The sequence below is a fragment of the Nannospalax galili genome, unplaced genomic scaffold, assembly GCF_000622305.1.
Source record: "Nannospalax galili isolate Female #2095 unplaced genomic scaffold, S.galili_v1.0 scaffold44, whole genome shotgun sequence".
Lineage (NCBI taxonomy): Eukaryota > Metazoa > Chordata > Mammalia > Rodentia > Spalacidae > Nannospalax > Nannospalax galili.
In genome coordinates, this window is record NW_008355789.1 from 5,135,362 (window position 1) to 5,163,246 (window position 27,885).

At 46.6% G+C, this 27,885-nt stretch overlaps 1 protein-coding gene across 7 annotated transcripts in view; it reads left to right on the top strand.

Annotated features, from left to right (window-relative positions):
• Tead1 (TEA domain transcription factor 1) overlaps nucleotides 1-27,885 on the top strand; it is a 257,187-nt gene that overhangs the window by 176,187 nt on the left and 53,115 nt on the right. Inside the window, exons 3-10 of one of the 7 annotated variants that reach the window (XM_008853496.3) lie at nucleotides 4,234-4,298; nucleotides 6,696-6,758; nucleotides 6,848-6,910; nucleotides 21,086-21,097; nucleotides 21,833-21,967; nucleotides 23,113-23,159; nucleotides 24,104-24,165; nucleotides 25,646-25,770. In XM_008853496.3, the coding sequence (XP_008851718.2) occupies nucleotides 4,234-4,298; nucleotides 6,696-6,758; nucleotides 6,848-6,910; nucleotides 21,086-21,097; nucleotides 21,833-21,967; nucleotides 23,113-23,159; nucleotides 24,104-24,165; nucleotides 25,646-25,770 (572 nt within the window). The remainder of the gene's footprint in view (nucleotides 1-4,233; nucleotides 4,299-6,695; nucleotides 6,759-6,847; nucleotides 6,911-21,085; nucleotides 21,098-21,832; nucleotides 21,968-23,112; nucleotides 23,160-24,103; nucleotides 24,166-25,645; nucleotides 25,771-27,885) is intronic. The other 6 variants (XM_017803275.2, XM_029556285.1, XM_008853497.3 and 3 more) reach the window with 6 other exon arrangements.

Sequence of the window (27,885 nt, forward strand, 5' to 3'; positions counted from 1 at the left end):
GCCGCCATGTGGGTGCTGGGAATTGAACCCAGGTCCTCTGCAAGAGCAGTCAGTGCTCTTAACCGCTGAGCCATCTCTCCAGCCCCGATTTCTATTCTTATATGTAGAAAACGCATGAGGGTCCACACATTGCTCAGCTAGAGGCCTAAGAGTGCAAGCCATCAGTGCTTTCCACACTTCTGTGGCCTATGGGGGCAGAGTTCTACTTTAGGTTGCCCGTAGATGGGAAGAGGAGCTGTCCTGTCCCTGCCTCTCCCTCTTTCCCTCTTTCTTTCGTCTCTGGCAATCTGACTCCATTCAGTTACAAAGTGGCTCTTACACTGTTAAAACTGTCTATGGGCTACAGTTTGTAGTCACAGACCCTGCATTTACTGTGCCTCAAACATGTCCTTGAGGCTACTTCCCATGGCGTACACAGCCCACAACAATGTTAGCTAGTCTTGTGTCTGGGTAGAGAAGAAGCCCAGTGTGAACTCTGCTTTTCAGCACTTTCTTCCATCTTGTCTCTTAGCAGGAAACTGCAGAGCAGTCTAGAGGCACCAAAAACTTGTGGCAGAGCCACTCTCAAGCAACATAAAATCACAGAGAGATCTGAGAGCTGTGGAGGGTGGCAGGATCAGCTAGAAGGGCCAGGTTGTTGTAGGTCTGTGTCCCTGTAGGAGTTCTGTCATGTGGTGACACTTAGTGATGAAGTGTGGCATGGCTGCTCAGCACTATAAGCTATGGACTGTTCACAGGGAGCAAGAATGTGTCAGACAAGCTGGGGGTTCCAGAGGGGACATGTGGGACCTGGACACTCTCTTCCAGAAGGCAAGCATGGAGAGTGGGCTAGCAAGCTTAGTGAGCCTGAGTGTCAGCCAGTGTAGTTTACACAAGAGTCCCAGGCTCCTCTTTGTTAAAGAATGCTGCTTTCTCTTTCAAAAGCAATCAGCAGCCCACCCTGTCTGCCAGATTGGTCTTGTCGCTCAAGTTAATGATATGTTCACTGAAGTATTCCAGAGAAGTGTTACCATGCCTGCAGCCTAACAACAAAATAGCACAGCATGGTAGGTAGATAGGGGAATAGGTAAGTGGTAAAGAACAAAATGTGAGCTGGTATGATGGTGTACACATCTGTAATCTCAGCTTTTGGCCAGTAGGCATAGGAGGATTAGGAGTTCAGGTTCATCTCCCTGGGCTCCATGAGACCCTGCATCAAATAACCTAAACAGAAAGAACAGAGGAAGTAAATATAGTTTGACTATCCTACCTAATAAAAAATCTGAAAAGCATTTGAAGTTCAGTGGAAAATTCCAAGTCTGACCTCATGTAACAGGTTGTAGTTAAAGCATAAGTCTGTTAAAAATATTGCATTAAATTTCCTTCAGGCTAGTTTCAAAAGGTACATTTATTTCAAACATGCATGGATTTCACATTTAGGTTGAGGTCCCACCTCCAAGACACTCCATATATAAATATTCCAAAAGCCGAAAAAAATCTATAACACAAAACTACCTTTGGTTCCAAGCATTTTAGAAAAGGTACCTGTAGTAGAGTCTATGTGGGGACATAGTGTGTGACATAACACTGAGTTAACCTTGTTGAAAATCAATTTTACTATGTCACGTTTGTGGGATTAAGCACCTGTGTATGAGAGAGGGGCTTGGGGACATGCACAGAAGGTAGGCATTTCTAGTCACCAGCATTCTGACTGGCTCTAAAACAAGACCTGGCAGTGTAGACTGGAGGCTCCTCCCAGTTGTGGCCCCCCTGGGTTGATGTGCTGTCATCCTGGTCCTTTGTTAGGGAACCTACGTGATTCAGACTGTGTGGACACACTGCCTGGGGAGAGAGCTACTAGGGGCCTGGGGAATGACCGAATGGATAAGAGTTTTTGCTGTACATGCATAAGGACTTGAGTTCAGATGCCTAGAACCCATGTTAAAAAAACAGTTGCATGTAGCCCTATAACCCCTTCTCTGGGTCAGGTCTAGACTGGCCCAGATACAGGAGGTCCCCTGGGGATGGCTGGCCAGCTGGCCTAGATGAGAAATGATGAGCTGAGCCCCAGGTTCAGACCCTGTCTCAAGGGACTGAGGTGGAGAGTGACAGAGCAGGACACTGATGCCATCCTCTGACCTGGGGACTCATGAATATGGGCGTGTACACACATGTACGCTTCCCCCCCCATACAAGAAATATAAGCAGGACTCAGGGTGTCCTATCAGAGTCACAGACAAGCCGTCTGGAAGAAGCTGGGCTGTATCTTCAGGCAGCCGCAGTGTCTTCCAGATTCATTTTGATTGCTGTCCTTGCTTGTCTCTCTAATGGGTAAGTGCGTTTCAAGTGTGGAAAGGCTTAGAAATCAATGCAGAAAATTTTAATCGATTCAACCATCCTGTTGCTATTTTGATTTAATAGATTTATATTTGCTATTTTCAAGTAATTATTTAACATAATTTGATCTAAGTAAGAGTTTAGACTGCATTTCCAAACTAAAATATGCGCTGTAGTAATTTGAGTTTATGGAGAGGGTTGACATCTGCTATCTTTATGTGTATTAGGACATTTAAAGGGATTTATCAGGCTTCTAGTCATGGTTTAAGGGCAGATACTCTGTAAGTTAAAACAGACGGTTTTAATAAAAGACTTATATAACAATTATTCCTGAAGCATGGTATAAAAGAAAAACACCAGCTTTGGAAGTGGTCTTGCTCATGTGAAGAACAGGGTTATCGGGGGTAAGATGTGCTTCCTTCTTCTCAGTGTTATTTTAATTCAGGCTCTCTTTATGTAGCCTGTGCTGGCCTTGAACTCACTTTGTTCTGCTTCAGCCTTGTTAGTGCAGACAGGCTTTCAATGAAACAACCATGGAGGAGGCATGCTTGGTACCTCCCTTAGTTGTATTGAGCCACCCTGTCTGCATTCACAGGAAATAAGCAGGTTTGGGACAAGAGCCCTCCCTCCCTTTTTTTTTGGCCACCTGGACAAGGTTTGGATGAAATTGCATGTCGCGTAGAGCCATGGCCACTCAAGACAGCCCTGAATGGGCACCGAGACAGGCCCTGGGCTGGAGGGTGCTTGGCTGGTCTGCAAGACATTGTCTTTCAGGTCTGGCTTTTGGTAATTAGGCACTCATAGCTGGCTCTGCTGTCAGCAAGCCTTTATGACAAATTGCAAAATCTGTACAGCCATCTGAGAGACAGACAAGTAGACCCAATGACACTACAGGAGATATTGGTAGTTCTCAGAAGTTTGAAAGAGAATGCTTAGAGAGGCAATCCCCCAAACTGAATTCAGAAGTCCTTTTCTCTAAATGTGCCTTAAAAGGTTCATTCAGTTACAGACTCAGGCCTGAAATGACTTCGACAGGCTGGAATTTAATAGGATGAAATGGGAGGAGAAATACATGAAAAGTTCTGTGTTTTGGGTTTAAAAATCCCAGCAGTGCATGACAGGACTGGGAACAGGATAAGGAACAGATCCAAGGAGTAGCCGCCCATGAACAAGACCAGTGGTGATCCTTAAAACACCCAGAGCCTAGCACACCACATCAGGAGACATGGAGTGTTCCAGCTGGGGGGCGTGATAAGCACACTGTACTGTCATACCAAGATTTTTTCTAGTTCCACATATCCAGGCTCACAGAGGAAGCCAGACAAAGACAGTTAGTTGCTGGAGTATTCATTAGGGGGCTGGCCTTCGTTGTAATTTTTCTTAGTAACTTCTCAATAAATATTTTTCAGTCATGCTGTTTGTTTTTCTGTCATGAATAACTTTAGCTCTAGTTTGAAAAAAAAAATTGTTTTAAGGTCAGGGTCTCATATAACCAAACCTGACTTCAAATTTCTGATCCTCTGCCTCCACCTACCTCCACCTCCCACACACTGGGGTGCTTGCTACCTTGCTCGGTTTATGTGGTGCTGAGGATGCAGCCCAGGGCTAGGCAAGCACTCTACCAATTGCTCCATACCCTCAGCCCCTCCAAGTCAAAACACAGTGTCATTGCAGCCCCCAGATGGCCTGGAACTCGATATGTAGACCAGACTGGCCTGAACTCAGAGAGATTCACCTGCTTTGTTGTGTGGTGTGTGTGGTCCCCACCCCCCAGCGTTGGGATTAAAGGCATGCACCACCATGCCTGGCCAAGTCAAAATTCTTGATCCCTGTTATTAGTCCTAAGCTTCCAAGGGCTTCGTTTGTTTATTTATTCATAAATAACCCCACCTTATTATAATTTCTTCTTCCTTGCAGGTAGAAATGAATTGATAGCCAGATACATCAAACTCAGGACAGGGAAGACAAGGACCAGGAAGCAGGTACAGTACCCGCCTGGAAGGTGTGCATGTCAGCGAATGGCCTGGAGGCATTGGGCTGCCTTGGCTGCTCTGCTTCAGCTCTAGGAGCCCCCGTCCCAGTGCCCTGTAGGTGTTCCAGAGTGGCTGGTTTCCACTCTTCATCATTTGAGTGACCCTGAGCATGCGCCACTGCGCTCTCATATGCACGTGGGACAAGTTCACTGCTAAGGCCAGGGTCTGAACCTCCCCTGTGCTGTGTTTTACTCTGCTAATGTACATCTGCCAAAGCTGCAGAAGGCTGCAAGTACAACTACCCTTGCAAGCCAAGAGATTGGAAGGTTCTGTGCATCCTGGAATTGCATATTAGTCATCTTTTAGTGAAGTCACGCTAGCGGCCTTTAGCATTGGCCTAAGTACAACACCGAGTGCTACGCTTCCAGGGCACTGTGGCTTCTTTAGTGATGGCTTTTTGTCAGCCACTGCTGCAACTGTAAGGCAGCTATAACTCACATATGCTGCAGAGCAGGGGTAGGAATTCTCTTCTGCCTCCTGCCAGGGCTCTGTCTTCCCTGGGTCTTTTGGATACAAAGCAGCCCAGATCTCTGGTGTGACCCAGTTCACAACTGGAATGGATGAGAAATAAGTGTCTCAAAACAGACAATGTAACAAAAACAATGAAAGGAATAATCCACCTGATGTGTGGGTCAACAGAAAACAGTTAATTTTTTAACGTTAATCTATATGGAATGAAACGGTGCAGTGCTCAGTGGCTGCAGTTAGTCAGTCTTGGTGTTGTCTACACCTGTAATCTCAGCCTCTTGGGAGGCTGAAGCAAGAGGATTGCTTGAGCCCAGGAGTTCAAGACCAGCCATCTTAAACCAGAAAATTATATCCAAAGCCCAAAGGCAAGCCAACTGACCCGACCCTTGTCTCTTTAACTGAGCAGCAGTGGCTACTCCTAGGGAGGATGTTTCCCTTTCAGGAGTGTTGATCAGGGGGCTGGGCTGTCTCCCAGGAATGCTGCCTGTGCTGGCCTGGTGCTGAGTCAGCAGAAGGGGTGGCCTCCTGCCAATACACAGGCCTGTATTGTCTTCTGGGATGCACCGGGCCTTGGCCCCCATCAAATCAGAGAACTCAGACAAGATTCTGGGTGAAAATAAGTAACAGCAGGTGCCAGATGGAGGGGTGAAGAGGATGAGGGAACCCCTGCTTCTCTATACCCATATGAAAGGAAACGGGAGAAATTGAATCATTGAAACTCAAAGACGAATTTAACCATCAGATCTTTGATAATCATGAGTCCTGTTGTTAAGAGTCTCAGAGAGCCTGAAATGAGGTAATTGCCATAAACTCCTGAGTCTCTGAACTTAGAAATGGAGGACTCTAAATTTCCAAAGCAGAGTGAATCCTCTTTCTGTTTCAAGTGCTGAGCTAGGCTGTCTGCTGGCCTATGGGCTCTGGTCACTTGCCCAGTGACCCCTTCACTGGGGGACTCCTCTAAATTTAACCAAGTCCCGCTGAAAGAGATGGAGATCTGTTTGCCTGGTGGAATCGCTGTGTATCACAAGTCTGCCTGGCCGTGTTTCCACACCCAGCATCTTTGGGATGGATGTCTGTTGGCCACAGTTGGTGATATATCTCTGATGTGAGATCGTTGTCCAGCAAAGCCGTTTGGTTTTTCAACCCAGATTTTTAACGGGCTAGCTGGCTGGCTGGCTGGCTGGCTGGCTGGCTGTATTCACACATTTCGCTTTGTAATAATATGCAAATCCACTTGGCACCCAGTCAGTACCCAAAAGAGTGGAAGGATTATAGATATTTGGGGGGGGGTGCTCTGCTAACTGGGTCTTTCCATTTCTCTTTGAGATCTAATTTACATGTTAGTATTATTTTAGCATTTGCCACAAAGTCCACAGCTCTTCACAAGCACAGAACTCAACTACAGCATCAGCTTTGATTCTGTAGAATGTACTAATTTATGAAGTCCCCTCTAAATTAAGAAAAAGGGATTTTCCCTCCAGATACTGAGACGCTATATAAATATTTTCATTTTCCTCTATCCCCACCTTTTTAATTTAATAAAGTACCCCCTCAGCCTTCTCTAAATGAGTTTTTCCCAGCGCCTGCCCATGGTATCTGCAGGTGGAAACACTAAGGTGAGCTAGTCTGAACTAACTTTCTGAATCAAGTCACTTCAGAGATGACCCAGTCTGAGAAGCTTAGAGCAGTGCTGGGGCTTGGTGCCTGGCTGGTACTGTTATGTTCCTAACCGCAGAGCTTTCTTGACATGCAAATAACCTCCCCCCACCTTCCCCAACCCCTCCCAAGGAGTAGCAATTTTATATTTGATTTCCTTTTTTTTTTTTGTTTTGTTTTGTTTTTTTGTTTTGTTTCCCCTTATAAACCCGAACAATGTAGGTGTCTAGTCATATACAGGTCTTAGCAAGAAAGAAAGTTCGAGAAATTCAAGCCGCCATTAAGGTACGTCTGGCTTGCCCAGTTGTAGGGGGCTTTTCATCTCCATGGTTACAGGCTTTTCCTTTGTTTTCCTCCCTTCCCCTACCCTGCAGGTGTCTAGTCACATTCAGGTTCTTGCCAGAAGGAAATCTCGTGATTTTCATTCCAAGCTAAAGGTATGCGCTTTTCTGCTTTTTGGCTTGTGGTTGCTATGCTTCTCACTTCCTGTTTTCCATGGTGACTCTTGAATGCCTGGTGCTGGGATTCTTGTAACCTAGTTTCCTTGCATGTGAGAGCTGGTTATGTTTCTTTGTGTCTAATCTCTCCTTTTCTGTACTGGCCTCATATTAAACTACCCGCTCCCCCTTGTCTCTGTGTGTGTGCGTATGTGTTCCCAGTAACAACGCAAATGCAACAGAGAGCTGGTCTTGGTAACTTTTCAGTGCAGAAACATGATATTTTAAAAAGAAAGGAAGGGAAAAAAGAAAGGAAAAAACCCTCTAAACTTCTAATGTCCACTAGGGAGCCTTGGACTAGCAGTTTGCATCTAGAGATGCAGCTTTATTAAAAAGACATCATTTAAAAATTGTTCATTTCCGGAGTCATCATGAAATGACTTTTAGGACATATTTTGAAATTATTTTAATTTGTACTTTTAATGTATTTTCAAGAATACTCAGAAGAAAAATGCTCATTTTCACACATAGCTCCTCCAAAACCTGTTTTCACTCAGATTTCTTCCCCATTGCCTGCAGTACTGGTTCTTTCAAGTGAAGACTCTCTTAATCGAGAGGTCTGAGCCAGGCATGGTGTCTGCAAATCTAGCACTAAAGAGGCAGAAAAGGTTGCCACAGGTTCAAGGCCAGCCTGGGCTATGTAGTAAGACACCGTCTCAGAAATAATAAAAATAAATACAGGGAGGCCTGAAGTATGGCAGAAGCAAAATACAGTGGATCTCACAGATAAAACTCTTGATCAAACTTATGTTTGCAGATTTACTTAGAATTTTTTATATTTGCTTTATTTTACTGTCTGTTAAAAGTGCCTTGCAATGCAAAATTTTTAAAAAGTAATAATAAAATGAAGGCACTGGTACTTTTTAAATCCAAGTTCCTTTTCCTGCATTGCATGACATTTATTTCTTTGCAGTGCTCTAATCTAGAGCCTCTTAGAAGATCTTCAGTTTCTAGTAAAAATGAATTTAGGGTCATGTTGTTGCTGTTCTCGTGTGACTTTCCCCGTACACTCATTACATCTGTCATTTTGTTCCACACTAAAACAGTATCATTTCACAGTGCTGAGCCCTGGGACCTCACCCCCAAATCCTTCAACTTTTAAAACACAAACCAAGCTGGCTGTGGCTTAGGACTAGGGAAGGAAGGAGCATGGGTGTCCACTCTGCGGTGGGCAGCATGCTGGCTCGCTTGCTGGCACGTATGGCTGATGGTGGCTGGCTTTGAGCTGCACTGGCTGAGCAGTTGGAAGGCTGAGGTAATTCTTAGATCCTGCTTTTTAACCAGAGGTGCGGGACTCTCTGTGGATGTAACGCCCCAGTGTTCTCTCCAGTGCTCACTTCACTCTGTTTCTAGTTTCTCTGGGCTAATGAATTAATAATATACAAAGAAGTTTACAGATATCATTTTGTACTTCCATCTTCAACGTTACAAATTGCTCTACTTCTCTACGTGTGTGTTTCCTATAGGCTCATGGGGTGGGTGGGTGGGGGTTCCTTGGGTCCCAGAAGGTGATGAAAGTGTCTGTTCTGTTCAGAAGGGAATCCCATTGGATACAAGAAAATCACTTGGTGATTTGAAGAATTTTCTTCCTTAAAAGAAATTGCTATAGCTTTATATATATGCATGCATTCAGACAGACATGTTTGTGTTAAATGATAAAAAAAGAGGCATTCTCCCACCTGCAACCAGTTCTTTGGCGGGGGCAGGGACCAGGAGCAGCTACCTCTATATTTGAAGCTCCAAGAACCACCTCGTCTTCTTGTGGTTCCTTTCCTTCTTCCCTTTTACTCTATTCCTGGAAAAATAGAGCCTTTACTTCTCCATCCTCTGATACCCATCAAGTGTTCCAAGCATGACACTCAGCACCGTGAGCTCTTGGCAGCCAACCCCCCTGTCCTAAACCTAACCACATAAACAGGTCTCTGAGATTCAAGGTGCTGTTGGGTGTTAGTAGAAAGAGCCTTGATTAATGTGGAAGGAACACCAGGAATGGGTGCCTGAAGACTGCCCTCTTAAGTCTGACATTTTAAGAATAGGTAGTGTTCTGATTTCAAGGAAAAGTATCGAGGAAATTAGAGTTCAGTAAATAGAGTTGACTTGACAAAACTACAAGCTTAGTAAAGAAAAAAGGCAGACTTTTAAACCCAACTGAAGTCTTGCTGAATATAAGCCCTCACCCCTTAGTCTCTGGAGCTGGGCACTCAGTCCTTCCACTGAGTGCCTACATTTTACCACTGAGCCTGTGGTCATTGTGTGGAGGTAGTTTAGAGTGGACACTGATGGTCATCAGTAACTTAGGGGTGGGGCATTGTGGTCCTAGCTGCAGAGCTGCTCCGCCACTGTTCTGAGGGCTTCAGGATGGTCAAGGACAATAAGGCTGGCTGTCATTTCACCTGCTTGTCAGTCATGTGGCTGTCCTGTGAACATTTTATCCTGACCCTGCAGAACATGGGTTCAGGTCTGTAGGTCTTGCAGAGAGCTGGGTCTTGGGGTTGTGTCTTTGCTCTCTTTGCAGGGCTATGGTGTCTGGCCACATACTGGAGTTCATAGGGATAAGCGTGTGCACAGAGTTCATCATCTGTGCTAGCCAATAATCCTAGTGTAGCCTCCCCCACACACTGATGAGATAAACTCTCCACACAATGTGAGGTCAACTTGAAGGTGACAAGGTGGCTTCCAGGTGGGTGACAGGAGATGTGCTTTGCCTGAGAAAGATGTAGGAGGCTCCTTAGAGAAGGTAACCAATGTCTGACCCTCCCAGGGTCTGCCTCTGGCAGTGCTTCCTCCAGGCTGTGTCTCCACAGACCCAGAAGTTAGGTGCTGGTGTAGGGGACAAAGATCTATAGTTCTCCTGGGAAAACTAAAACCAGAATTGCATTTCCTTATCCTCCCACAGAGCTTGAAAAAAATGGCGTGTGTTCACCTGGACTCCTGTCAGGTGTGCATCACTGTGCGCCCACTTGATATATATATATTTAAACACCTATTGTGTGTGTATGTATCTATTGTGTGTGTATGTATGTATGTTGCGTGGGGGGGGTGGTCAGGTGAAGCACATGTAGAGGTCAGAGGATGGCTTGTGGAAATCTCTTCTCTCCTTCTAGTATGCAGGTCCTAGGGATCAAACGCTGATTGTCAGGCATGTATGGTGGCAAGGATCTACTGAACCATCAGCCCACTGGCTTCTAAGCCTCTCCCAGAGCAGGGTGTGACAAGAGTTCTTAGGGTACTGGTTTTCAGACAACCTCCCCCTTCATTTATATGTGTGTGTGAGTTGTGAGTTCATGTGTGTGGAGGACAGGTTGACATCGGGTATCTTCCTTAGTCACTTTCTACCTTACATAGTGAGGCCAGATCTCTTGCTTGAGCTCAGAGCTCACTTGGGCTGCTAATCTAGCTTGCACCAGGCATCCTGTCTCTGCCTCTTTTCTGTATGTTGGGGTTATAGGAGGGCCACCATGCCCACCCAGTATTTATGTGGGTACTGTAGATTCAAATTTGGGTCCTCACTCTTGCATGGTAAGCACTTTTCCCATGGAGTCATTTCCCCAACCCCTTCCAGCCCATTTAAAAGCTGTGAAAACTTTTGTTTTAAGTGGAAATCTTACTGAAACTATAATAAATGGGAGAGCAAAAGTGATGCTACAGAAACAGCACTGCATTCTTAGCAGTGGCCTGTCAGCTGTTCCCTGGAACACAGTTTGAGAAGCCACAGTCCTTTGCCCCAGGCGGAAAGCAAAGGAGGCCACTCTCTCCTGGGTATTTCCTGGCTTTAGAGTCCCACATAAAGCGCATGTGTCTAGCTGCGAGGAAAACACAGAGGTAGCGTCGTCCTCCTGTCACAGCCACAGTGAGTCATCTTGGCTGCCGTCACTCTCTTGAAAATCAGTTAGTGTGAGTTCCAAAGGTCAGCCGTGTTGTCACTGACTGCACGGTTCTCACAGTAACTGTTTGTGGGCCGGATCATCCCCCAAATATGCAGACTCTACATTTATTTTCATCTTAGCAAAGAAAATAAGAATCTAGTGAATGTGTCAGGTTTCCACATTGATTTGAACTGTAAAAAGCACAGGAATGATTGCTTCATTCAACCTCTGGTGTTTTGTCCGGAACCCGCTGCACCCTAGGCCTTGCTGAGCTTCTTCTATTCTGGGGAAATGCTAAACTTTGTGCTAATTTCCTGCTGGGTTTCCCAAGGCTGAGGCTGGTGGCAGAAATTAAACAGGGTACAGAGAAGAAAACGAGAGAGAATGCTCCCAGAGTAGGACATTGAAGAAAGCTTCAGGGATGGGGTGCCTACCATTAGAACCAGGCATAGAGCAAGCAAATGAATTTCCATAAAGGTAGGGCGTCAGGGGCACCCTGAAGAACACCCGTAGTGGGTCTTGGACATGACCAGAGCAGCCCTGTGCCATTTCTCAGAGGAGGGGGCATTCACTCAGGGCTGCTGGGGAGGCTCTTCACAAAGCACCTTTGGGAAGGACCTTGAGCCGGCTTGTGCTGGACAGCTAGTAAGAGGGAGGCCAGCCTGGAGCAGAGTCCCAGTGCTTAGGCTGCTGGTAGGAGAGGTCTCTGTCTGGTTTGGGCTGGCTCTATAACCTAGCTTGCTATACTGTGGCCTTCCTCTGTCCTTGGGGCCAGCTGATGACCCACTCCAGCCCACTCTCATGGCTCTGCTCTTTCTCCTTGCTGTTTTTTTTTTTTTTTTTGCTGTTGTTTGTTTGTTTGGTCTTTTTGAGACAGGGTCTCCCTGTAGCCCCAACTGTCCTGGAACTCACTGTGTAGACTAGGCTGGCCTTGAACTCACAGAGATCAGCCTGCCTCTGCCTCCTGAGTGCTGGGATTAAATTCATGCGCCACCATGCCCGGCTTCTCTTTGTTGTTTTTAAAGAGGGAATTATGGCTAGAAAGTCTTAGCAGAGAGACGCTAGACCTTGTCAAAAAGATTTTTGCTCCAGATTCAGTGAGACACCTGCCTTAGAGTAATTGAGAAAAGACTCCTGACCTCTGGGCGCCAGGTGCATGTGCACCCATGCACACAAATCCTTAGCTTCGTGAAGATTGAGTTCTCTTAAAGTAATGGCAGTTAGCTGAGAGTGTCCATCAAAATTAACTGTGACATTTTTACTGCTAAATTTTAAGTTCATAAAAGGGAATTTAAGGTCAGGTGTGGCTGCTTACACCTTAATCACAGTGCTGGGTAGGCGGCAGAATCACTACATGTTCACGGTCTGGCCTCTAGGCTAGCCAGAGTTACATCTCAGGAAACAAAACACATTATAGCAAAGAACATATTAAACATTCAAGTTTGTGTACCCCAGAAATGGCCATTTTTGTTTTGAAACACATTTAAGTTTTTAAGGTAGATGAAACCAAATGATAAAATGTTCTGTGCTTTTTCATTTCCTCTACCTTCCATCCTCCCTCTGTTTAAACTTGGTCTCCCTCCGTCTTCCCAACCCATGAGTCTCTCCTTCCCTCCGCTCCCTGGGGTGAAAATGCTCCTGTTGCCCCTGACCTCACACCAACGCGGACGTTACCCACTGTTAGCTAGCCACTAGCTCCTGCTGTAACCAGCGGTACCAGCCCCAGACTTTTCTCCTGCAGTTTACAGCAGCCTCAGAAAACAGACTTAGTCACACATTTATGATTACCTAGAACACAGGCCGTGAACATAGGGGAGGGATGCACAGGGTAGGAAGATACAGGGGGTGGCCAGAGGGATGGCTGAGTGAGCAGTGGCTGGGGATAGAGCTCAGAGGTTGAGCGCTTGTCTGGAATGGTTTGATCACTAACACTGCAGAGAGGAGAAAAGGACGGAGTGAAGCACGGATCTGGTGTGAAAGCAGCGAGCAGCTCACAAGAGCCTGTGAAGATGGAGAAGGGAGCGGAAGGCATGAGGCCAGAGCACCAGGCTGTTGGACGTTCATATACATTCAGGGTTTTGCTTTACCTCATCTGAAGTGTCTGAGCAGCAACAGTGCTCACGCTTGGGCCAGGGTGAGCTGAGCTTTGAGAGGTCATTCTCGGGGACTGCCGGTGCAATATGTGTACGTCTCTTCAGTAGAATCCTCTGACCGCTTGGAAATGTGTTTTAGGTGAGCCAGAGCTTTGTACCTGGCCTGGTTCAGTTACAAAGTAGAAGATGAACCCAAGTGGCTTCTAGCTTGTGCCACAGGTGCGAGGGAACTCCACAGGTGCCGACGTAAACGTCTGCTTCTGTCACCCACAGCAGCAGTTCTTGTAGTGCTTTCATTTACTGCGTTGGCTCCCCTCCTCCAGTTCAGCCTGTTAATGAAATCTCAGGTTGAGTTGTAGGAGGTAGCAGTGTAGTCTGAGGACTAGCTTGTAACTTTAGAAATTTTTCTCAGCCCTGAAACACTTTACTCACCATAAATATGTTAAAAGTCACTCTCATAAAGCTCCAGGGATTTAGTGTTTGCCCAGCAGGAAGAAAGAATGCAGCCTGAATTCTCCATGCATTAAGCATCCTTTAGAGATTCTTGCTCTGGATCTCTTTCTCCACCTGAGGGATTGTCCTGTGCAGTTGTCTAGCACCTGCCTTATTCATCAGCAGAAAGACCACCCTTTAGCTGCCCATGGCAGACATGCACGGGACCCACACCCAGCCCTGCCACCTTCTTCATGGAAGAGGAGCCAGCCGCCTTCACCTTGTGTTTGTGTTCAAAATATTGTGTGGTATGTTACAATATGAAGAGGAAAGGAAGCCTAGCTCTGTCCTAACCTTGGCAGGAATCTGTCTTGGGCAGAAGATGTGTTCTTGCCTGGCCCTGGCAAGTAATGGAAAAAAAAAAAAAAAAAGCTTCACCTCACTAGAGCAGAAAAAGACAGCGTCTCCAATCCACCCAGTTGGTAACTAAATTACAAGCTACTTGGAGTCTCCTGGGGCCATTTTCTTCCTGCTCACCTTTGAGGCCCTTTGTCTTCATTCCTTCCAATAAGCAGAGAGTTTACAGTTCAAATCATTGATTTAATTCTCTTGAGTTCAAGAACTTCCCTAGGGCATTGCTCAAGTGCACCCTGCTGTACCCAGTTAGTATCAGCACTGAGGCTTACCCCAGGGGAGGCAGGCATGCTGCAGCTCCCTATGGCCCCCTTGGTCACTCTGCTCTTGAGGAGCAGGCCTTGAGCAGAGGTGGGGGGTGGGACCCTAGACAGCAACCTGCATTGTCTGTGGCACCACCAAGATGCCTAGCCATGAGTTGGGTTTGGGAAGCCATACACTAGCCCTCTCTAGCGTGCCCTTTGATCTCAAAGTTACTTTTATTCCTGGATTCTTTTAATTAATTAATTAATTTATTTATTAATTTATTAATTACCCTTGAACTCACAGAGATCCGCCTGCCTCTGCCTCCCGAGTGCTGGGACTACAGGCGTGCGCCACCACGCCTGGCTTATTCCTTGATTCTTAATTGAACTGAATTAAAACTCATCTTGGGCGAGATGGAATTAGAACCCCCACCAGCAGTGTGGTGATATAGGACTGACCGTGTGAGTACAGCACTGGGTGTGTTTACTTTTTTGTGCCAACTGAGAGCCAGGGCTGGAGAATGTTTTAGGGCAACAGAAGGAACCTTGTTCCGTGGGTTTACCTCTCAAGTGAGAGATCCCTTTACTAATCAGCCTCCAGTGTAGACCAGAGAATACTCTAGAATAACATTGTGTGATGGCTAATCCTGGGTGTCAACTTGATTTGATCTAAGATTAACTGAAATGAAAGAGATCTTCTTGATTGAATCATCTAAAGCCGGAAGACACACCCTAAATGTGGGCGTTACCTTCTGATGGCAGCCGGTATAAAAGACCAAGGCTGAGGAGAACGCGGGGCTTTTTGCGGCTTGCCTTCTCTCTCGCTGGTGAGTTTGTCTTGCTGCTGTAGACATATTTTGGAATTTGTCAGACCTTCAGCACCGGATTGGAACTACTGAGACATCCAGCCTTGTGGACTGAGCGACTACAGATTCTCAGCCTCTGCAGTGTGATGCAGCCATTGTTGGACTACTCGGCCTCTATCCTGTGAGCTAAGCTGATAAATCTCTATACATATTTATTCTACTGGTTCTGTTTCTTTGGAGAACCCTGACTAATACAGATTGGTTTTCAGGATTCTGTGGTGAAGACCTGGATGCCTGAGCAGCAGGTGGTGAACAGTGGGTGGAAGGCCAGTGGGTTATTGCAGGGCTGAGCAGGACTACTCTTGCCGTTCTAGGACAGAGGAAGCAGAGGCTCAGAATGGCTTTGTGACTTGCTAAGTGTCATGGACCTGAACTGGATTCTAGGCCTCTCTGGTGCCAAAGCCCAATCTCTGTAGAGTGACCCACGAGGTGCAGGGGCTCCCCTCCGTGACTAGGTGCTGCACATGGCCTTCTTCCATCTGGTTGGTGTCCTCTGAGTTTGAAGGAAATAGAAGGTGAGCATTAGTGTTCACTTCGGAGCTCAGCCTCCAGCTCCCAGAGAAACAGGGACTCCAGAAGAGGGTGTGTCCTCCCCAGCACCCAGCGCCTGCTCAGAGGCTCCATCCCAGCTCACCTACCAGGCTCTTCATCTGCAGTCCTTTGTGAAATCTGAGGCCCATATCAGGAAGAAAGGAACTGTGGTGGACAATTACAGTGCTAAACATAGCTCAGTACATTTAAAAATGAATAATGTGTAAAAGCCTTGAAATTTTTTTTTCTTTGATGTGAATGGAGTCTTCGGCATTTCGAAATACAATATGATGAATTAATTGCTAGTCATTAGGCGGCCAGTTGGGAAGAGGATGAATGTGTCTTCTTTTCTCCACAGTAGCCGTGGCCTGACCAGAATCACCCCTTTGTATTTACTCCTGCCTTCTCTAATGATAAGCGAATTAGAGATCATGCCTAGAAAACACTCATGTGTCCTCTCCTCGCCCCAGAGCCACCATATAGTTTTGTGCTGTTTATCTGCTCTAGGGCCTTGGTTGATTTTGCAGAGCTCATGTGAATCCACACTGCAAAATCAGAAGCAACATCTGCAAAAGTGGTATTTGGGAGAAGTATTTTGTATTTTTTCTGAAGAAAAAAAAAATTTTTTTTTTCAAACAAATCCCTGTCATTCCTGCCTTGCATTATGTTTTTATGTTGCTGGGAAAAAGTGTATTTGAAAGAATATATTTTATAGCTGGCAAGAGTGTTTGAATATGTGGTCTCTTGATTTTACAGATTTTTTTCCCCCTAGTGTATTGCCAGTACACGCATCTGAATAGATTAGGTTGGAGTCTTTAAATTCTGAGATGATAGTTCATGAATAATGGAAGATGTCACATTATACATTGTGTATATATTTATTATATATTAGAATATATATTATAGGGGCTGGAGAGATGGCTCAGTGGTTAGGAGCACTGGCTGCTCTTGCAGAGGACCCAGGTTTGGTTTCCAACACCCACATGACAGCTAACAACTGTCCATAACTCGAGTTCCAGGGAATCTGATGTCCTCTTCTGTCTTCTGTGGACATTACACCACACAAGTGCACTTAAATGCAGGCAAAACACTCATGCACATAAAATAGAAAAGTTTTAAAAGAACTTTAAAAAATGCATATTATACATATACCATCTATAATATGTTGTTAATATCATATAGCAGCTCTGATGCATTATATATGGAAGCATGAGGTCTTTCATATTACCTGTAAAGTGGATATCGCCTAGAGAATATGACAGCATTTATTTTGCCAAACTGGGTGCTGGGAAAGCAAAGGGTGAGACTCAGGTGGTAACCGAAGTCAGGTCTGCACTGTGTTCTGGAGTTTAAAAGCACCCTGCCCCCGCCAAGTGCCCTTGTGGCATTTCCATCCCCCCGAACGTTGTGTCCACTTCAATCATGAAGGGCAGTGAGCTGAACGGAGCTGCAGCTCTGCTTCATGAAATATGAAAGCCCGTTTACTTAGTAACAATAGCAGTTTGAAAAGCCTGGGGATCAGGAGTCGATGCATGACACAGCCTGGCGGACTTCGCGGCAGGGGAAGTGAGGCCATCCACGGTGTAGTGTGGCAGGAATTGGATAGCAAGGAGAGGATGGGCAGTGAGACAGGCACCTGGAGTCCAGACTTTGCCTCCCTCAATCTTTGTTGGGCCATTTGTACTTTGTACCCATCTCCCCTTCCCATCCGGCAGTGTGGAGACCTGTGGTTACTGCTCCCTCCAGCGTTAGCTGATTGCCAGTGGTGGGCTGAAAAACAGGTTCCAGTGGACAAGGGAGACTTAGATGCTGAGTCCCTGAGCATTTAACCCTTTGTGAACCCACCTTTTTAGGGAGAGAGGGGGACATAGAACCACTATAGAGGAGGGAGTGTAAACTCGTTCAGGTTTTTTTCCTGGGAGGTTTTTTTTTTCCCCTTCTCCTGGTCATGTGCTCCTGTATGCACACACACACACACACACACACACACACACACACACACACAGAGGCAGATACAGTATAGCTGTGGATTTGGAGTTTAATAGTGGACCTGTGACTGTGTGATCACAGCGCTGAGTGATTTCTATGTGAGCAGAGTCCTGTAGTGTATCTGTGCACCCAGGGACATGGAGGGGAGCGGGGACATCTAACGTGATCCGAATGTAGACACAGCTCAACTACTTTAAAGCTCCCACTTCTCTCTCTCTCTCTCTCTCTCTGGGATCTGAGACATGGTGGAGTATAACTCAATATTGACTCTCCTTTGTAAACCTCAGCCCTGTCTCAGAATTGTTGAAAGGGGTGAGTACATCTTAGAGTCAAATTAATTAGGTATGCAGGTATTGCTCACATTTTTGCATGTTCTTAGACTTCACTCAGGGGGAGAGTGCAGTGCATAAAATGCCAGGATGTTCGCTCTGAGTGATAGATGAGCAGTTGACTCAGGTTTGACCCTTGGGGCTGTAATTTTTCTAAAGCTAGGCCCATGTCTTGGGGCTGCAAATGACAATTGAGAAAGCCTCTTCTGAACTCCTGTCTCAGGGTAAGAGGCTCTGTGGCTGCGCTCCTGCCCTGATTTTCACATGTCCCTGCTGGCACTTACTACTGTCTCCAGGGTGACTCTAGATTTTAGACAAAAAAAAAAAAATCTTTTTAATTTTCACATGTATGTTGTAGATGAAGAGGTGATGCTGTGAAATTAAATGAATAGGGTAGTTCTGTTGCAAAAGGTAGGAAATCGCTGTTGTAGATATTTTCGTCCATTTACAGAAAATTGCCTATTTTCAAATAGGTGGGTCAAGTGCAGGAGCTGCTACTTGAGATAAGATTTCCATCCCCACAGTCGGCTGCCGCTCCGTCAGATCAAGCAGCTAAGAGGTGCTAGATTTTAAGAAACTGTTCTCTTCCCAGCAGTAGTTTCTTCATTGGCCTTATATATTATGGCGTATTGTTTATAACGGAACTCACCACCTGCATAATACAGACTTTTATAATAGAACCAGAAGGATGTAAGAAATTAAAGTGCAAGTTTTTGTAAGTGAAGAAATTAAAGCATGTGAAATGACTTTCCCAAGGTCATTCAAGCATGGTCCAAATGGAAGCCAGGCACCCAAACTCCAGACAGCAAGGTGTGGGCTCCTGCCACAAAGCACTACTGAGGCGGTGGGTTTGTTCTCCTCCTTTGAACTCCTGTTGGATTTGAGTACTTGGTGGAGTGGGAGGGTCAGTCACACCTTTGGTCTCAGCACTGAAGAAGCAGAGGCAGGTGGATCTCTGTGAGTTTGAGGCCAGCTAGGACTGTTTTGAAAAAGAAAGGGCCGGGCGTGGCAGTGCATGCCTTTAATCCCAGCACTCGGGAGGCAGAGGCAGAGGCAAGCAGATCTCCATTGAGTTTGAGGCCAGCCTGGTCTCCATTAGTGAATCCAGAGTAGCTGGGGTTACAGGGAGACCCTGTCTCAAAAAGACCCCCCCCCCCAAAAAAAAAAGAATAAAAAGGAAAGAAAAACGATTCCGTCTTTAACAGATGAGAGACACCTTATTCGGAAGTTGTGCAACAAAAGCAGCAAAGATGGTTTATTTTCTCCTTCCCGCTCCTGTTTTCATGTTTGAACAAAGAGAGAACGGGGTAGATAAGATGGCTCAGTAGGCAGAGCCACTTGCTGCCAAGCCTGATGAGCTGAGTTTGATCCCAGGGACCCTCATGGTGGAAGAAGAGAACTCACTCCTACAAGTTGTCCCTGACCCCCAGTGCACATTAAAAAGTTTTAATGAGATTATTAAACTTTGTGATTGTTTTAAAGAACTTTTTTTAACGTACCTAGCAAAGGGGAATGTTTCAAGAGAACCTTAAGAGCAAATGGGTCTTGGAGATTAAAGAGCTAGTTCCATCTGGACCTGGATTTGGATTAGCAAATTGCCCCACTCAAGCGCATCAAACAGATTCCACCCTGGGACCTACAGACCCTCCCCTGTCTCCAAGAGTCTCATAAACACAACTCGCAGGTCTGGGAGAGGTTGCTTGACCTTCTTCTGGTGTCCAGCCAAGTCCTCCAGTGCTCTGTGATTGCTGTTCAGAATTCATACTGGTCAGGCAGCCAAGAAGTTTGGGCTGCTGTTTTCCAGCCCACCTTAGCTGGGGCCCCAGAGAAGTTGTAAGGCTTGGGGAAGGCACCTGTGGCCATTCCTCCGCAATGACCTCAGGTTCAGAAATTGCCTAAGAGCAAAGCCCCTCATTAGGGGTTAAGTGGCTTCAGGGCTAGAGTATAAAGTGAGGGGCCTATTAAGCTTGTATTAAGCTTGTATTGATATCAGACTTCTTTACCAGGACTAGAGCCCACAGGTTCCCCTCTGAAGGGCCAGGTGGGGCCAGGTGAAGCCACATGACCACCAAATTGACTTGACAGGCACCAACAACCTGGGTATGTTAGGTTCAGCCTTATTTTAGGGTACATGAATGCTCCCTGCGATTCTGTCATAAAATCCCATCTCCTTCAAGACACCCCCCCTCCCATCTACAATATCTTCAGTGTTTCACATCTTTTTTAAAAAAATTACCTGAGGAAACTGGCTTCAGGTTAGAGTGCTTGGCTGGTTAGCCATTGTTGAAGACTGGCCTGGAAGAGTGCCAGCTGATGAGGTGCTACTGAGCGATACTCTGAGTCACCCCATGTTGTTCCTGCTGAGCCCAGTAATCCAGCAAGCTTTCCTGGGCCCTCGTGGTGTCCTTCATTTGCAGTTTGTGACATGGCAGGTGTTCACAGTGACCGTGTGCAGCTTAGACAGCTAGTACAGGCCTTGTTAACGCTTCAGTTGTAAACCAGAGAAATGCAAAAATGCAGGTTTAGCTTCTTCAACCCTCCCCCACCTGCTGCTCCCCCCCCCCTTTCATTCTCTCAAATCAGTTTTTGGAAATTTTCACATGGGGTCCTTGTTCTGGGGCAAAGTAGCACCCATACTTTGGAGACTCAGATGGGTTCTTGTTAGAATTCTCAAATTGTTTTGTAGCCCTTTGGTTTTTTGGAAGTAGGGTTTCCCTGTAGCCTCAACTGACCTAGAACTCTTACCTATATAGGCTAGGCTGGCCTTGATCTCACAGAGATCTGCCTTGCCTCTGCCTCCAGAGTGCTGGGTTTAGAGGCATGCGCTGCCACACCCAACCAGCCCAGTTTTTTAAAAGTCTCTTTGGCCTGTTTATATCTTGCCTTTGGTTAGCTCTGTAAATGTGGGAACCTCCTCCTGGCCAGCACTTAGTGTCTTAGCCCACAGCTCTCTTTGACTGCCCTTCACTATAAACTCTTGAGTGGCAGCTGAGGAAGGTACCAGAGTTTATTTTGGTGTTGCCATATTGTTCCTGCTCTGGTGGCCTCTGGGCCTGCCACACAAAGGTTTGAGCACTGCCCTATCTGTACTGGGAATACCACAGAGCCAGCTTAGAAGAGTTGGGATGAATTCTGTTCCTGGTGGTTGGGTGCCTTTTATGGCTATCTTTTTTTCTGGCTATCTATCTATCTGATGGTATGATCCTAAAATGTGGAAAACCGCCACGGTCCTATGCATTTGTGGTACCTGAATGTTGTATTGATATCCATATGTATTTTTTTATAACTGATAAAGAAAACCCTGCTTTTGTATACAATCCTTTTAACAAACTGTTTATTATTGTATCCAGGTAACAAGCATGGTAAGTATATTCTCTAAACCAAGTATTCTGTATTTTAGCTGTGCTTGGCAGCCTTTTTTTTTTTGGCTAGCTTTATGTTACCAGTCTTGGCTTTGTAGAAAAGACCCATTTAAAAGAGGAAAGACAAGCAACCCCCATCTCCTCAGCTTTAGTAAAGAAACCACTATAACCTCAGCCCCATAGCATGTGCCCCGCCAGCATGCTGCTTGGCTGTCCCCTGCTTGTCCGCTGCTTCTGAGCCTCTCCCTGCAGGTGTCTGCCAGGGCTCCTGAGCCTCACATGACCCAGCAGCGCCTGGGACTGTGGCCCAGTGACAGCAGACACACAGAAGGGCTCTCTGCCCTATGTGGATGGTCTTGCCCCTCCCGTAGTCACCTTTCACATGAAAGCAGGTCTGTTCTCACCTTCAGTGTATTAAGTCATTGAGACTCTCCCTGGGAACTGAAACAGTAAATACATTGTCTGCTCTTCTCAGAGGCTTCCTATCTGTTGGAAAATGGATTAAGATTTTAAAACCCAACCTTGCCATTGGGTGTTGCTAACTACTAGCAACCCGAGTTCCACAGGCCAGAGTCGCAGCCTTCTGGCCGTGTTGATTTCTCTGTCTGTGCATGTGTGCTTCCTGGCCTCTCTTGTGGCTCTGTATTTTAGTCCTCGTGCTCGTGGCTGTGCCTGTTGAACCCACCTGGTAGCCATGTGTTCTGTATTAAGTCAGTGTGTCACTTCACCTTCAAGGATCAGACTGCCAAGGACAAGGCCCTGCAGCACATGGCCGCCATGTCGTCAGCTCAGATCGTCTCGGCCACTGCCATCCACAACAAGCTGGGGCTGCCTGGGATCCCACGCCCCACCTTTCCAGGGGCACCGGGGGTAAGTTAGGACCCACATCCAGGAATGATGGATGATGGCCACCTTGGGTATTACACCTTGCAGACGTGTAAATACAGCCACTCGGGAGGCTCATGTAGGAGGGTCCCAAATCTGAAGCCTGCCCTGTTCTACATAGCAAGTTCAGGACCACCCTGGCAACTTTATAAGACCCTCTGTAAAACAAAAATGAAAAAGAGCTGAGGATGTGGTAGTATGTTGGAATAACCACAGTATCACAAAAATGATGGATGGATGGATGGATGGATGGATGGATGGATGGATGGATGGATGGAAAGGGGAAGAGAGACTAGGCTAGAGAATGTGGAGGAGAAAAGGGGAGTAGAAAGGAAAAAGGGAGAAATGAGAGGGAGAGGGAGAGGAAAATTGTGAAATTAAACAGTTTTTGTGTCCCTTTTAGTTAATGACTTGCCTCCATTGCTCTATCTTTATCCTGATTCTTGGTCTCTGTTCCTGTGTCTTCAGGGTTACTTTATGGCAACCAGTCCCCACAGGGGCAAAGCATTCTTTTAGTATTTTCATTTGGACACCTACCAAGGGCTGAGAAGCCTTACATTGCATCTCATTCCACCCCCAGGGACATCCTCAATCCTGTGCAGTGTCATTGCTGTTGGCAGATCAGAAGGCTGAGGCTACTTAGCAGCAAGGCACCAGTGCGGACAACTTAGGGTAGTAATGTCAAGATTTAGGCCCAGGGCTGCTTCTGCTTTCTCCCTCCCCCTCCCCCTCCCCCCCCCTGGGGAAACAGGAGGTGCCAGGGGCCTTCTGTATGCTGACAGCGAAAGACAATGCCTAAAGATACTTCGTGCTTCTGGCTCCTTATTTCCATGTCTGGTGTGCCATTACTGCTCTACTGTGGTTATGCAGGAAACACTTGAGAGTGAAAGGAGGGCAAGCCACTGCTGGCCTCAGGACGTAGGGGCTAAAGGAGCCCCTGGTGGCCAGGTCAGGGTAGGCTGTGGTCTTATATACAGCAGTGACCATACCTGCACTGGGGGAAGATAATGTCCCAGCTGTCTGGTATGTGGAGCCTGCTGTCCTCAGCAACTGTTATATTTTGTACACAACCCAAATTGTGCTATGAATGGGAAGTTATAACTCTGAAGCCTTTGCCTTTTGCCTTCTAGTTCTGGCCTGGAATGATACAGACAGGACAGCCAGGATCCTCACAAGAGTAAGTCTGGGGCCCTGACAGCAGGGGCTGGACACGGCCCACCTTGGGGGAGTTCTCCTGCACTGGGCTGTCTCAGGACTTCGGGGAAGAAAGGAATGCTAAATGGAGATTTCCTCAAGCTGTTCTTCCCCATGTCCACTTGAAGCCAGATCTAGAAAGGGACTCTCCTTTCAGAGCTAGAAAGGGTATAGGTACTATACTCCTACCTTGTGTCAGTAGTGACCCAGCCAGAAACTAGAATTGAGTTGTGATTTTGAATACAGCATTCTGGTCTCCTGTGTGTGAGAACAGGCAGCAGAGACAAACCCCACTACCTCTGTCCATCCTGGCTTTCCATGTGGTGGGAGTGCCTAACAGAAAGACCTAGAGAGCCCTTGTGGCCAGGGGGCAAGCTCAGCCAAGAGACAGGGCAGTTTGGGGTAAAGCAAAAAGGAAATTGTTTCTTTTTTTTTTTTCTTCTCTTCTGGAGTTGAGGAGCGAACCCAGGGCCTTGCGCTTGCTAGGCAAGCGCTCTACCACTGAGCTAAATCCCCAACCCCTGGAAATTGTCTTTACCTACATTAAGACCCTGAGCCATATGGTCTGGAGAAGAGCCTGAAGTACGTCCCAGACCCTTTGTGGGCATTGATAACTGACCTATCTCTTCAGAGCTGGAGGGGTCCAGAGACAGCTGCTACCCCTGAGGTCAAGCTGATGCCCATCCCATTTGCCCCACAGAACTGATAAGCAGTTTGGTCCCCAGCAGCCTGCTGAATGGCCTCACATTTGGAGGAGAGACTTCCTTTATGTAGATTGAGCTCTGTCTGGGGTGGGTTACCTAGTGAAGACCAGAAGCCATGCAGTGAGTCAGGACGATGGTGGGGTCCCAGTAGAGGTCAAGGCCAGTGGGCAGTAGTCATCACTGTATCCATAATTTTTGTCCCTTGTCACCTGTTTGTCCCCAGCGTCAAGCCCTTTGTGCAGCAGGCCTACCCCATCCAGCCAGCAGTCACAGCCCCTATCCCAGGTGAGTCTCCCTGCTTTTCCTCCTCTGGGTAGTGATGGGTCACCAGGCCTGTTTTGCCCTCAGAGTGCAGTGATGCTGGTCTTAGAGTAAGCTCATGTTTCATCTCACCAGCAACATTGTGACTATCCTTCCCACAATTCCCTTCTAAAAGATGGGACCTGTCCTAGAATTTAGGAAGGTCCGAGGCATCTCCCACCAAGCCCTGGGGCCTTTCTCTTGAGAATCCCTTCCCCCAAGAGCTTTTCTGTTGGGTTTGTCAGGAAACAGGAAGTCTGGTCACTTTCACTTCAGACACTGGGTCCCACTTAGGAGGGGAAGTTGTTGTGGTTCTCCTCTCTTCAAAAGCTGACCAAGTTGGGCAATCTGAGTGTTGTGCACAGATAATTTACTCACCCTTTCTTAGGTAGTATGTTTTAGTTCCTAGCACTCTTTATGTAAAGAAGAGCTTACAAAGAGGAGGTTCACCCTCCCTCCCTGACACCCCTCCCCCCCAAGCTCTTCTGTCAAATGCATGTTGGGTAAACCCTTTCTCTACCCCTTCAATTCCCCAAACTGAAAATGCTATTCCATGTTGCTCTGTGCTCTAGTTCCAAGGAGTATCCTGAAGGAATATTCTATAATGGGGGGTGGGGGGGGTTGGAGAGATGGCTCAGTGGTTAAGAGCACTGGCAGCTCTTGGCAGAGGACCCTGGTTTGATTCCCAGCACCCACATAGTAGCTAACAACTGCCCATAACTCTAGTTCCAGGGGAATCTTATGCTGTCTTCTGACCTTCACAGGCATTGCATGTTACGGGTACATTTACATACATGCAGGCAATAAACTCATACACATAAAATGAAAATAAATGAAGGTATTCACTTGAACACTTTGCCCATTATTGACTTGTTCCCCAGCGGGGCTCCTTTATCCAGAATTAGCTGTCTATATTGATTATTTGTTGCTGTGACAAAATACCCAACAAAACAGTGTAAAGGAGGAAAGATTTGTTTGGGTTCTCAGTGTGAGGGCACAGCCCAGCATGACAGTGATGTCATGGTGCAGGAGTGTGAGGTGGCTGGTCACCTTGTAGCCATAGAAAGTAGAGTCATGAATGCATGCTCAGCTTCTTTTCTCCTTTTTATACAGCTCAGGACCCCATCCCCTTCAGCTAACCCTCATAGACACACCCAGAGATGTGTATCTGTGGTGATTCCAGATCCAGTCAGGTACAGAGTGTCCTTGTACCACAGCCCTGAACCGTAGTTGAAGTTGGCTTCACGAGGAGCCTCATGTAGTTTGTTCCTCTGGTCACTGTCTCCAAGAGTGACAGCTGGAGCGTTACTGCCATGTCATGACTGCTGCTCCTTGATGCCGGTGGCGGGAGTTCTCTTGGCCTTTTTTGCTAGGTCCTCTGTGTTCAGAGCCCTGTGCCATTGTTGTCCTGAGGTCTAGAAGGAGGTGCTTGACCAGGTGTAAAGGTGATGCTTGGTTTTTCCAGGGTTTGAGCCTGCGTCTGCCCCAGCTCCCTCGGTTCCTGCCTGGCAGGGTCGTTCCATTGGCACAACCAAGCTTCGCCTGGTAGAATTCTCAGCTTTTCTAGAACAGCAGCGAGACCCAGACTCGGTGAGTATGCCCAGAGGGGCATGGCCCGCCGGATGTACGTCCATTCTTGTCTAGTTCTTCTGGCCCTTTTCCAACCCTTATGCTTGTGTGAAATATCCTGTATCAAAACAGACTTGGGACAGCCAGGCAACCTTTCACCCAGGGGGTCCATTACTGTTGGCAGATAGGTCCAGCTTCAGAATTGGGTGTTTACTGCTGCTTGGACCACAGGTTCCAGGGAATGCCTCAGCTAGAAGGATAGTCCTCACCAGACTCTTGTGTCTAATAAAAAGTTAACAATAGGTACCATTTATTGAGCCTTCTTGTGTAGCTGGTATGGTGAAGGAAAAAAAAGAAAAAAAGAAAAAGATAATTGGATATTTCATCACAGAAACCACATGGGTACAGACACTGTTTGATAATGACTCCAGTTTAGTGACTTCCCTATTTACAGTTAATATCTGATGGATTAAAGATTCAAGTCTTTCGCAAAAACTCCAAGGCCTAAACAGTCATTTATCATATTATACTGCCTTTCCAAGTCTGGTGTTTTGTTTTGTTTTTTTTTTTCAAAATAGAAAGTTTATCTTCTTTAAGAGCAGGAACAGTGTACTTTGATAGCTTCTCATAGAATGTAACACATTATCATGTAGATATCAGAAAGGCAGCATCTGGACTCTATTCATAATTTTCTTCTTTTCCTTTTCCACCCACCCCATCTTGTACTCACCATCTCATGGTCCTCCCATGCATATGGGAGTCTCCCTTCTTCCCCACCCCACAAAGCCCGTACCCTTTGTTCACACCCACTCTTTGGCTGTGAGTGTGAGCATTGCATCTGTGTGTGGGTGAGTCCCAGGCAGAAATCGAAGGAATCATGATTTTGTTTTTAGGATCCTCACCAGCTCCTTTCCACACCCTACATCTTTCCTCCCTGACCACCTCTGAGGCTACCCAGAGCGTTTGGGCCCCTGGCTCACAGCATGTCATCTGTTAGCAACAGAAAGTACCATGAGCACACTAAGATGCTGAGTGTTCACTGGAAGTGGCTTTCGGAGCCTGTGTTTACCTGGGTGGGAAGCATCCATGGTGGGTGAGGAGGTACCCCAGGCTGGTTGCTAGACTAGTTGTCACAGGAGTATACACCAAAAGCCCATGTGGGGCCCTATGAAGGGTCTGCCTATTAATTATTAACTCTAATGACAGAAATCAGAGTTAGGATGAAAAACAAATGAAGAAGGTAACAAAAAGTGAGGCTGTTGAGACCAAAAGGGAGGCCACGTGGTCTGCTCTTCTCCACTGGTTAGGGGCTAAATCCACACAGGGACATTGTGATAACAACAGAGCAATCACCTTGTTGTTTCTGGTTGAAGCTGGCCTGGCCTTCTGCTACCTGTAATTCATGGTTGTTGGCAGAGTGCTTTGTTATTGATTATTTCATTCTGTTCCCATAGTGCCCCAAGGTACAAGTTCTGCTTTCTTCAGGAAGAGACCGAGACCCAGACATATTTATAACTTAAGGTTTTTAGCTTGCAGAGGGACCAGTCCACTTCTCCTATAGTGTCTTCTTAGGACTGCTGTAAACCAGTTTTGAAGATCCCCTGAATTGCCCATCTGGTCTGAATAGATCTGAGGTGAGTCAGTCTCCCTCTGCATCTAGCCATTTCTGAGGCATTGGATGCCAAGGCCCATGAAGGAAAAGGCCCAAGATTATTTGGTTTTCCTGTTTAAGACTGCAGAATGTTATATCACATTGAAAAGGTGCTTTCTTTGAAAAGAGAGGTGCCCCTTATTGCTGGTGTTCCTGGTGTTTGTTGGCCTTGGCATTTTGAGTCACTGGTAGATTCAGTTGCTCTATTCCGTAAATCTTTGTGTGATTCTCTGTGCAAGGACCAGTAGGGAAGAGTGGCTACAGCTACCCAGCCAGCCATAGCCTCTGCCCTTATAAAGTATGGCATTTCCTGATGGGCAGATGGATGTGACCCTTGATACCTGCCAGGGGACAAGGATCCTGAAATCTGTCAGGGATCCTGGACTGGTGAAGCTAAGCCAAGGTAAGCTTCCAGGAGGAAGTGAGCTTTCTGCTGAGAGGTACAGGTTTGGGCACAGAAAGAATAAGAAAGAACATCACTCTGG